Here is a 12,630-nt window from a genome sequence, read left to right as displayed (position 1 = left end):
CTGCAAGACTAGCAGAAAAGATCTTCTACACATAAAGATATAAAGAAGGAGCCACAATAAGATGGGTAAGAGGGGTAAAGGGGCAGAATAGTCAAGACATATTCTGCCAGGAGGGCACAACCCACAAACCAGAAGAAATGACACTTTCAGTGGTTCTCCTTCAAGAAGTAAGGGGTCTGAGCCACACACTGGGCTCCCTGGACTAGGGCTCCTGCACTGGAAGACAAGTCCTCAGAACATCTGAATTTGAAGGCCAGCAGGCCATACCTTAGGGAGAGCCAGTGGGCATGGGGAACAGAGACCACCTCCCTCCTTAAAGGGCACATACAAAATCTTGCATGGTTTGGAATTCAGAACAGAAACAGTGATTTGAAAGGAGCCTGGGTCAAACCCTTTCACTGATCATAGACAGTCTCTGGGAGAGGAAGGAAAACACTGGCGCTCACTCTGGGGACATAAACCCTGGGGGCAGCCATTCTGGGGACTTGTTCTACCATAAGGACACTGGTGCTGACAAGTGCCATTCAGGAGTCCTCCTCTAGCTTATTAGCTCCGGGATGCGGCCCAACCAACGAGCCTGTCAGCAGGAGTACCAGGACACCTCAGGCCAAGCCCCTAGCCCCATGAGAGCCCCATCCATGAGCAGGTCACCTGCCCTAAGATCCCTTGAGCCCAGAGCAGTCACAGGACTTAACCCTGTTCACCAAGTAGGTCCAGGATCTGGCCCTACACACCAGTGCACTGACACTAGCCCCAGTACCCCCAGGGCCCTGCAGCCAGGGACTCCAGGACACACGTTAGGTGTAGCTAGCTGAGTAGCAAAATTATTTCCTTAATTTGTATGTAAATTTATTTCTGGTGCTTATATCACTGCAAGTGTGAAAGGCAGTGAACCCACAGTTCTGTGCTCCTCCAGGGTAATAGCCATCATTAACCACTGCTGAGGCACGGAACCTCAGCTGTGCCTCTGTGAGACGCACAGGAGGCCACGGGAAACCAGGTTCATCCACCTGCAGTCTTAGCCTGTGTATATTCTGTACATGATTTAGCCGCTGCTTGGAGAGGAGATCGAAGTGAAAGCAGTCTTGAATTGTCACCATGTCATTTTTGCTTACCCCTGAGCTCAGATCAGGTTCTGTGTTCTGATCAAGCTCAGCCCTGCTCTGGGCTCAGATAACTCACTCTGATCTCTGTATCCTCACATGTATTTTTAATTCAGTCCTTCTCTCACCTCATTTTTCAGCTACTTCTACCCTCCTTTGTACATTGTATTACCCGAACTCTGGACAAAGTAATTTTCTGTTCAACCCTAACTCTTAACTAAATGAAACTCGGTCCAGCACATTCCTTGCTATGTTTTCCCTTGGAATCCTTACCACTCCAACTCCTTCCAACCTAGTAGAAAAAGTAGAATGGATGAGCTTGTCCCTAGAGTCACCTCTAGACCACTGGTTGATTGCTCTTTCTTCTTCATTTAAAGTTTATACCATTCCTATTGGCTTAACAAGAGTTAAGATAGAAATGTGTTTTAGAATGCAACTGATCAGGTTAGAAATGCATAGTAAATTTATTACAAAAAAGAATAAATGTATTAACTATAATAAAATATGAAGGCAATAAGGTTATTTTTGCAGCAAACTCTTATTACCTATAAAATATTCTGGAATCACCTGGAAAGAGTACAGTGAAGTTTACAAATTAATCTGCACAAAGCTATTTCTTTTTTTTACATGAGAACTTGTATTTTAATTATTATTAATTTTTTTGGCTGGGGGAGGTAATTAGGTTTATTTTTATTTTCAGAGGAGGTACTGGGGATTGAACCCAGGACCTCATGCATGATTAAGCATGTACTCTACTGCTTGAGCTATATCTTCCCCCTGAATAAAACTATTTCTTGTAATTGTCTTCAACTGAAATTATCTGTGGATTATATAGTTAGCCATTTCAAATAAATATAGAAATAAATATAATGTTCTCTTTAATTTTCTCAAACATATACTATGGTTTAAAACTATGCTCTAAAGAAAAGGGAAAATCCTTTAAATGGACAACAGACTCCAGGTACAGACAAGTTGCAATTCATCAAAACAAATTTTATTACATGTTGTTAACATAGTTAGTAGTAAAAGCATACATTGAACCATGTTTTCGTTTGTAAAACTCTACAAAACTAAAGATTTCTAATTAAACCCATAATACCTAGATGTCACCTATAGTTGAATTTTGGCTAACCTGTTTGCAACACTCAGTAAAAAGAGAAACCATTGTGAAATCTTTCATTTATTTTCAAAAATAACTGTGGAACACTCATTACAATTTAAAATGAGGTTACTTAAAATATGGATTGTAAGTTCTTCTAATTTTCATTGAAACAGATTTAATCTTGATAGGTGAGTTGTTTTTGGTCCACGTGTCCCATCGGATTCCAGTTGCAAGCAATTTTCCGGGGAAGTGATGAATGCCGTTCAGATTAGCGAGACCACACTGGTTGAACCACCAGCCTGTGTGGTTACTAAGGTGACTGCAGCTCCTCATAGACTGACCACTGACGAAGCATGCAGGGCGACACCCATCATTATCGACGTCTGATGTGCTGAAAGGCATCGCATTTTGATTATCTTCTTTTCTGAAGCCTCGGAATGCATCACCTGGGTAAAACAGATTTTTTTTTAATGACTAAATTTTTGCAATTTGAACTGACTGTTACCAGCCTATTATTCAAAAGCACTGCATTTAGAACTAACGTTTAAATGATTTTTCACTAGGTATCATATTAAAATCTCTCCTCCAGATTGCAACATTTCAAAATCTGGTAATGAATCCCTCAACATTTTTAAGTGGACATTTGATATAAAATCACAATCCAGAATGGAAGCTGTGTAGACAGACCCAAATAATTTAGGTCAAAAAAAAAATGGTGTATAAATGTCACAGTTTGAGGAAGAGTAATATGGTAATTGGTAATTTAGGGAAAGAAAATAATTTACACATAATACATTTTTTATACCAGGACCATTTTACATCACTTTAGATAGAGAGATATGGATGAAGGCGAAACTTCTACCTTTAAGAAACAAATTTATAGCTGGAAGTTGTTTGGTTTTATTTAGAGGCCACCAAATTTAAATAAAATGCCCAATGCCTTCAAGAAAAAAATCAGCGACACTGCTGAAACATGCCTTTTCTTCATCACTCTCCACATGATAAATGTACCAACTGGACACTAGTTAAAACAATACTATAGTTTAAAGGCTTACATTGGACATTCTATGTATGGTATCCTTGATGGTCACAATAATTTTCAAAGATTAAGTATCTTGGCCAAGGCAGTTCGGTTAACTAAGCGGCAGGGGTAGAAGTCATGTTCGTTTTTATGTTTTAAACCATATAAATAAAAGACTCTAATTAGTCCCATTGTACTTAGATTTCACTTATATGTAAAATTTGCTAACGTATGTTCAAAACACTAAGTAAAAGTGAAGCTATGTAAAATCTTTGAAGAATTCAAAGCCCATCTTTGTTTCACTCTATCCCAAATGTTTGGCATCTCTTGAGATATGTCTTTGAGGAGCCCAGAGAACTTCATTAACAATCTGTAACCCTGTTTTGCAGCCCTGCTGAGTATTAAAATCTCAGACTCTGCACTTCATGGGAAACAAAATGCCTACACTGCAGATATTTGCAGGGAGAATATAATTTTCAACACCCACACAGTGCAGTACCTTTCCGAAGTTCAGATGAGAGAGACAACACTTACGGAGCACTACCTACAATAATTATCATATAAAGCGTCCCTCCACAGACGTGCTCTCTGGTTTAAGTCCAGCAGAAGCATCACACATTTTATGGACTCCTCACTGGATTACATTTAATAGATTATTTTGAAAATATCATGCATAAGTCAATTTTGGAAGAAATAGCCCATTAAAACTCATTGTCATGTTTTCTGGGAGACTATAGTTAAAAACACGACACTTTGTTTTCTCTAAGAACCCAGAGAAATTTCCCTCAAGTTTCAGAATCAGGGACTATCTGTCCTCCTGGCACAACTGTGTTGCTCAAATGTTCAAATTTCAAATGTCCATTTTTGCTCTGAGCTCAAAGTCAAATTTGTGGCTCACATCTACCAAACACCTGATCACATTTAACCCCCTGGTTTTACTATGTTTCTATCTCTGCATTCTATTGACACCTTTTTCTTTAGTTTGGTCATATTATGTGATCACCATTTGAAAATTACTTGACAACAGTGTTGGGAAAAGGCATGACAAAATCTGAGGGTTCTGAAATGAAAACATTCTTGTCATTGTAAACTGAATCTTCTCATTAGATCCTAGTCATCTTTTACAGAAACCCACATAAACTTTCCCTAACATTGTGTGTTCCATATTTAGATAGTTCTTTACACTTTTAGAGATGAAGCCTCAAAAATTATATAACTCTTTAAAATGTCCCTATATGTCAAGATTTGAATTTCAGACTTTTAACTAATATCCTAAGACTAAAACCCCTGAGATGCCAGAGATTCCAACAGTAGCAGACAACTCTTCGTGCCCAGTAATTTTCCTCCTGGGTGCCTTGACTAAGGCTGCTTTCTTTGCCAACATTCATTTGCCAAAAGCCTATCCACTCCTCCAAATACAGACCAGTGATTCTCAGCCAAAAGGATGCCAACATATCCATCTAGTGAACACGAATACCTGGGTGCAAACTTACTGAATCAGATTTCATGTGAATATGTACTTTCAAAGAGCATCCCAGGTGGATAACATTAACTCTTTGTTGAAAATAACCCTTTCATGAAGATTTTCTGGATGCAATCAACTGGAATCATTTCTCGACCTCTCTTTAACCCCCAAACCTCTACCAGTACTCTGTGTTTTCAGTTTTATTTATCTCTCCCTCTCTATTGTGATCAGTTAAAGAACTGTGACCATATCTCATTCATTTTTGGATTTCCAACACTAAATGTACCTAATGAGCAAGTACCAAGAAGTGCAACAATAGGGGAGTTGAATTTAGTATTAACTCAAATTTAAAATTTCAGCATCAAAATGTAAATTTAACATCAAGTATTTTGAAGTTCTAACAAATTTAATTTCTTTGGAAATGAGTAGATGCACTGAGGCACAGCGGGAAAGAAACCACTAAACTAGTAGTTCTCTCAACCTGGTCCCTTGCCCTGGCTCAGATATGATGAGCTGGGAATCTTGGGCAAGTCACTTAATCTTTCAGGTTTCTTCACCTGTAAAGTGAGAAGAGTGGAGATCAGCTCTGACATTCGATGACTTCTAAATGCCAGCCTCTCAGAAACGTGAAAATATTTAAGAAATACCTTCCCAGCCTTTCCCACAGACTCTCTAGCTAAAGAATCAATTGCGATTACATATGGTAAGTTGTTTTAAAGAATATAAAGCACTTTCAGATCATAAGGTGGTGCAACCATCATGGCAGAGTTTCAAAACTCAAGACTTAGACAGTTTTCTCATTCTTAATCTAGTCTGTTATCATTTATGTGTCATACTCCAAAAGAAATGCATGAATTTTATCTTCACCTAATATTGAGTCAGTTATGTTTAAATCTTCTGGATAATTTTAGGAATAAAAAACTTACCAGCATTTCCTGAATACCGTCCTAAATGCATTTTAAAAAATCTTGTTTCATCCTCTAGCCAAAAATTATCATATGATGCATAAGCGAATGTGTCATCTTCAGATTCCAGTGCCACATACAGCATAAAACTGGTATTCTTCTGATTCACTATATAAAAAATCTTTTTCAGCCCTAGCCAAAATTCGCCTGTTAAGAAAAATGCCTTTTTTTAATATATTTTAATACAAATTAATAACCCTTTATTATTTAGTGTTTGATGTTGTTTAGTGTTTCAGTAACTGTGAGACGGCACACGTAAATATTTTGAGGGACTGGATGACCCTAGCTCAAATGATCAGTGTTTGCCTAATTTACCAAAAAATATATGTATATCTCCCCACTTCTACTTTACTAGACTGAGGATAACTAGATTCTGTTTCAGTTTTTGTCTCCCCAAGTTAAATTCAAAAATTCATCTGAAGGCTAAGTAAAAAGTCAAGCTTTACCTTAAGGCATGTCAACAAAAGACCAGTTGAAATATTATGGCAGGTAACAAAATGATGTACACCAGTAAATGTAAGAGGTTTACCCTCCAAATTAGCCTCTCTTAAAGACATATGTCCTGAAAATGCTCAGTTGAAATTATTTTTTTCTGTCTTTGTGAATAATGTTTTGTGAACAAATATTTCTTTGTTATAATACAGCTCATCGGTTACCTATGACGTAACGTAGCAACACTGGAGACGTAACCTGGAGTAGCCTCAGGTTTAGGGTCAATAGTTCCAAGATGATTGTGGATCCAAGGTGAATTATTAAACTCCCTAATTCAGACTGCATGCTTCTTGCATGTTCTAGCCAATGGCTTTCTACCTCCCTCTGCCTATGGCGTAGCCTCAATGTGAACACCCTTGCTCTGAAGTATATCTCTCCACCTGAATCATGAAATTACTGAAGGAAGTAGGGGTCTAGACAAAACAAACTCCAAAGAGTTGGGGGACAATGTGACTGCATTCACACTCTTAAAACTACAGCTAAGATACTAAGTCAGTCTCCAGGGCTTACAGGGGCGTTTTAGCTACAACCCACCTAGAAATGAAAAGTATTCTGAAGAAGTACAGGAAGAAAATGGATATAGGAAGCAAGAAGGAAGTACTAGAAGTAAGATGGGTCTGCTCTGTGCCTCACCGTCTAGGACACTCCAATTTAAGAGTCCTTGCCATCTTTCCCTTTATCCTGACCCTAAATTTGACTTAACAATATATTTTCCCTAATCCCAGTTTATTTTTAAAATATACCAAATACAAAGCAGCCTGTTTACATGAAGGATACCTGTCTGAAGGCCTGAAACTCAAATAATTTCCCCATAGAAATAAGCATTTAAGGATGATAATTTAGAGTCTGCAGACCTATGACTACTCAATTCAGAAGACAGGGCTCACTGGGAAATTGGAGGTAATGCGGAGAAAACACAAGTATATCGACTGCACGCCATAGCACGGCAGCAATCTGGCCTGATTCATAACATTTTATTACATTTCATGTCCCTTCTAACATCACTGGCACGTGGTAGGGTGTTTAGCAGCTACGCTAGCACCACCACTCACTAAATCCTTGGGTGACATTACTATAGGGTTTAAATTTTTTCTAATTATAACAACAGTAATTTAAAATAATGGCATTGAAATGATCAAAGTCACTTGCGAAAGTTCCAATTAATGTAAAATTCTATGTTCAGAAATACTGGTGGTTCTATTTGCCAGCAAAAGTGATGCTGCCACGTGGTAATAATGTGAACAGATTTTACAATTCACCTGGGGTTTACATTTTCCAAATTTTAAGCATAGTGATTTTTATTGACATTTTTATAAAACACTGCTCCCAGTTCACATATTTAAAGTCATACAGCCATGTACCCCAATTCTCTATTTCATTTGCCTATGTAGACACAGCACAAATCTCAAGAATTTCAAGGTCACTGACCATTCAGTTTTCCAGTCTGCAAATAGTCATTGAGCATCTACTAGAACTCTGCCGGGTGCCTAGTCTTAATAAATGCCCAATTTAGAAATCACATTTCAACATGTATCTGAAGATTTCCAGATCCCAACTGAAGATCTACTTATTTTAAATAATTTGGCATATGACCAGACAGTAACTTAAGCCATATTTTTATATTCACAAGGATTTGCCATTTTTTACTAACAATTTGACCAATAGAGACACGGTCTATAGGCATAATACCAAAAAAAGAAGAAGAAAATAGGAAAAAGAAATAAAATTTGACCTAAAAGGTCACCAAATCCATCCAGATAATCACACCACAACCTTTGGAAATCAATTATCCCATCAATTCTTTTCTGTATCACAGTCCATCCACCTCCTCTGTAATCCATGTCACACATTACCTAAAATAAACCCAGAAAAGATAAAAATAACATACTATTATTTTCATTCTTTAATATAAAACTTGTATCTCACCCTTAAGCCTAGAGAAAGAGGTGATACTTCCACTGGAAGTTTCAGTGCAACTGTATGCCATTAACATATTCAGATTTTTTTACTCTCTAGAAATAATATTGTTTATTATGATACAACCCTAACAGATAAACAAGAAGTTTCTACTGCATAGCTCAGGGAACTATATTCAATACCTTGTAGTAACCTATAACGTAAAAGAATATGAAAAGGAAAAAGATAAAAAAATTAAACGAACCTAACTGCAGCCCCTGTATCAGTCATTTTTGTCTGTATGTAAGTGTTTGTAGCATTTGAAGTCTATCCTCTTATTCCTCAACTCCATAAATATTTCCAGCTGAGTAACAGCAGAAGCAGTCTGATGTGGCAGAGTGATGTATTTTTTTATAAATTAACTTTTCCTTTTAATTAAAACACTGCTTTGTTTTTAACAGTGTTAAATGTGCCTGTATGCCTGTCTTTAATTGTTCTTTTCTCCAGAAGCTGGAAGGCCTGTGTTCAGACTGGGATTTTCAGACAGAAAGGCATGATTATGGCCCATCTTAGCAGGGCCTCAGAGGTACATCTGGTGCTCAGAGGACAACTGTAGGGGACCCACAGAAGTGACAAAGAGAGAAAATCAGAGCAAATCTCCATCAGAAACTTCCCACACACAGACAGAAAAAGGCAGTGTGGAGGAAGTCAGGGAACCAACACTTTCCCACAAAAGAGGTGATTATGCATCCTACTCTTCTCAAAATTAGAAGCCTTCCCTTTCCACATCTGTTCAAGCCCATTTTTGAGTCTGTATGCAAAGTAATTTAGGTAATTTAAAATTATTTCCCACTTAATTCCCAGTTTTTGACATCTTGCTGATAGAAGTCAAAAAATAATGTTAGCAACTCAAAGACAAGAAATTGGTAGTATCTACTTGGAAAAAAATTATTTTATTGTGTAATAAAGACTATCAGTAAGTTATGATATTGGTATTATAAACTTCCGTATGCACAAAAAAGTAACCAGAAAATTATATATATATAAAACATATGTGTATACACATAAAACAATATACATAATTTCAATAATATACAGTTTCTAGTAGAAATTTCTTCCAGAAGTCATATTATAGAACTACTAAGGATAGACATGAGTAATTTAATCAATTTAAGAATGGATCAGCTTAATCTGTCTCACATTTTAGTTATTAATTTCTTATACAATCACATAAAATCATCTATCATTCAAAGAAAGTTATAACCATGTATAGGAAGAGAAATTAAAGTATTTCTAGCAAGCTCCAAGACAAAGCACACCATCACTTTTTAATATCTATAAGCTAATTAAAGGAAATTAGTATTTATATTGCATAGTTCTGCCTACTGTAAGGATAAGATCTTGTATTAAATGGATTTACTTTAAAGGGTGTAACCATGAAAACTCAAATAGAAAAGTGAAAGACTCTTTAGTTCTTTTACTGGTTTGTGGTTTGGGCCAGAATTCCAGAAAGCAAAAAATTTGAAACTGGAACTTACACTAATTTATTTTAAAATTTTCAAGAGAAAATAAAATATCAAAATACTTAAAATTTTAATATTAATTAAATACATAAGATGCCTATCCATATAATAAGGGAAAACTTTACCTCAAATGGGTAACTAGCTCCTTCTGGGTAGATTATATACAAACCACTCGGTGTTTTAGTCACAGAGCCAATGGTATCTTTAATATCAGTACAATCTAAACCTAGAAAAGTAAAATTCATTATTTAGGATATTTCCAGGTATAAACTTCAGACTTAATCATTTTGCTGCAGAGAATTGACAGTGCTAGCTGAAATCATTATTATAATTCCCATTAATGTTATGATGATTTTAACTTCTTGGAAATGAAAAATTGTCTCAACTTTAGAAATAAGAAGACACTAGACAGATAGATGGAAAAAATTGGATTAAACAATTTATGCTGCAGTAAACCTTCACTAGTAACTCACTGTTATTGATTAGTGTTCCATTTGGTATCAACGTTTATTTAATATATTTTATAATTATGCTTCTTTTGTCCAAAACATAAAAATGCCCTTTCAGAAATCTAGGCTTATCTTGGGGGCATAACGTGTAACATAAATCTGTTTGAATGGCGAGGAGAAAATCCAAAGGAATATGTCCATTAACTACTACTGACACATCCTTTCTACCCTAAGATACTTCACTCTGTATTATCTTTGTATGATAAATGTAATAAAATAATTCAACCCTTACAGCATCGATTACCCAGAGAAGAAACAGGTGAAAGCCTGAGACTGGAGAGCCAGAAGCCTTGGTTAGAGTCTTCGTTCCCCTCTTTACGAGCCGGGAACCATTAGCTAAGTTACGGCACCACTTTTCTTCATGTGTAATATTGTTATAATAACGCTACTATCTACTTGCTATTCTGACAATTTACATAGTAAGGCATTATGTGAAGGACTTAGCACGGTGCCTAGCACACAGGAAATGTGCAGAAAATGCCATCTGCAAAAAGTTAGGTATAAAAAAATCACTTGCTTTGCCCTTCCTTCCCAGAAGACATAGATTTGTTGCCTTCCTTCTGAATTGCTAGGAGACATTTTTATAAAAACTTTACGCCTAGAGATATGATAGAAGTTTACAATGAAGGACTAATCTGAGTTGCAATATCTGCTTTGCCATCACCATCCAAATAAATAAACAGGTTATTTAGACTTTTCTGGGCTCCATATTCCTCATCTGATGATGATCATCATAGCAAACCCTTATACTGTCTTATGACACAGCAGGCAATATTTTAAGAGATTTTGGTGTATTTACTTATTCTCCACAACAACCATGTGAAGTAGGGACTATCAGTTTACTGGTGAGGAAACCAACATCAAGGAAACAGTGGATCAGGGACTTGAAGACAGATGGTCTGACATCAAAGTCCTTGCTCATTACCACCGTATTACACTGCCTACACTACTCATTTATGGGAAATAAATGAGATAAAATAATTTAAAAATCACAAAATAACATGTGAAAGTGCCTGTCTATGTACCTGACACATAGGAGATTCTCAGTAACAGATTACTCCCTTCTCTTTGGAAGGAAAAAAGAAAGATCATACACCAGGCCCTCAATAAATATCTACTGGCTTGGAACTTTTTGGTATCAATTCACATCTGTAGAGGGTATTTTTCTTAGAAACCCATGCCTTTAGGAACTACTATACTGTATTTTAGTATAAAAAGTGCTAAATTCCAGTCTGTTTCTATCTTAGGTTTCTTTTTCTTTTCAAATTTAATGTCTCAATTTGAAATCTTTCAAACATGTCAAAAATACTTTTTACAGGTGGGAGGAATTCTGAGACCTTCTTTTCTTCTAACTGAAGACGGATTGTTAATAAAATGTAAAGGGGAGCCTGAATTCAGTTACATAAACCTGTGCTATTTTCAACAGATTCAGGATATCTATACACAGCCATGGCTTTAAAACGGTCAGAAAAACTTCCCGATTCAGGAAAAGTACACGTTGTCTGGGTTGAAATTTGCTTAATGGCAGGTATTACTTCTCCGGTCAGTTAGATAATAATGAGCTGTATTTTTTTTTTAAACAAAACTTTTTAAATGCACCGACCTGTCCAGGAAAATTTTAAGCAATAGAAGACAAGTATGAAAGGGCTGAAATACCAAAGTTCTCACCATGTGACTGAACTGGTCTGTGAGGAAAAGGATCCAGCTGTTTTCTAAAAACTTCTGTGGTCAAAAGGAGAACTCGATTCATGAGCTCATTAACCTAGACACACATGCACACATTTAAGCGAATTTGTATTTGAACAAAACTCCTTTAGCTGAGTTCTATGACTGATATTTCTAAGCCTCTTATAAATCCAGCTTTGAAATATATATGATGCCTTTTTTTCTACACTGAATCCCTTGCTGCTCTAAGAAAGCAGAAAAGGCATAGCTAAATAGCACTCATTAAATTCACATTGCTTTCATCTGCATTTGACTGCTCTTGCCTGTCTGTTCTTTGTATTTTGCCTGCTCCTTGGCTGTAGTTTCTTATCTGATCTCCCTGTCTCCTTTCTCTGCTCTTCCTCAAGTCTTCCTCCACACCAGCTGCCAATCTAAACATTTCATTCCCCTGCTCAGACACTTCGGTGGCTCCTTGGTGTGGCATGACTCAGTTCCTATTTCTTTAAGTCAGTTTTCCTCATACACCCTCAAACTCACCAGCCACTCCACCCTTGCACCAACTCCGGGCGGTTTCCTGGCTTGGAGTGCCCTACCCTTCCTCTCCAACCTTTGTGACCTTTGAAGCATTTATCCATCTTTCATGACCCAGCTCACAATCTCTATCTTCTGGCAACATTTCTCACAGTTCAGATCATGAATTTCTCTTGTGCATCATTCTAACAGCATTCACAACATTTTCACTACCTTTTTCTGCTCTGCTAGACTGTATGTACCTTAAGTGAAGAGTCTCTTTTGTTCTTATTGCTCTGTTTGCCCGAGGCTTACTTACTATGGTGCCTCTAACATAATAGGCATTAAACAGGTATCTGGACATGAGTGCATTAAAAAA

The 12,630-nt window shown here is 36.8% G+C and overlaps 1 protein-coding gene across 2 annotated transcripts in view; it reads right to left on the bottom strand.

The window, feature by feature from the left end:
- Positions 1 to 2,075: 2,075 nt before the first annotated feature.
- The window catches only part of ANGPTL5 (angiopoietin like 5), a 75,926-nt gene continuing 65,371 nt past the window's right edge, over positions 2,076 to 12,630 (bottom strand). For both annotated transcript variants that reach the window (XM_072968917.1, XM_072968916.1), the window contains exons 5-9: positions 11,745 to 11,838; positions 9,693 to 9,793; positions 7,881 to 8,001; positions 5,618 to 5,803; positions 2,076 to 2,651 (exon numbers count right to left, since the gene is read on the bottom strand). In XM_072968917.1, the coding sequence (XP_072825018.1) occupies positions 2,332 to 2,651; positions 5,618 to 5,803; positions 7,881 to 8,001; positions 9,693 to 9,793; positions 11,745 to 11,838 (822 nt within the window). In that variant the 3' untranslated portion in view covers positions 2,076 to 2,331. The remainder of the gene's footprint in view (positions 2,652 to 5,617; positions 5,804 to 7,880; positions 8,002 to 9,692; positions 9,794 to 11,744; positions 11,839 to 12,630) is intronic.

This window comes from Vicugna pacos, chromosome 10 (genome assembly GCF_048564905.1).
Source record: "Vicugna pacos chromosome 10, VicPac4, whole genome shotgun sequence".
NCBI lineage: Eukaryota > Metazoa > Chordata > Mammalia > Artiodactyla > Camelidae > Vicugna > Vicugna pacos.
Note: the sequence above shows the minus strand (reverse complement) of the source record. Positions and strands in the feature narration are given on the sequence as shown.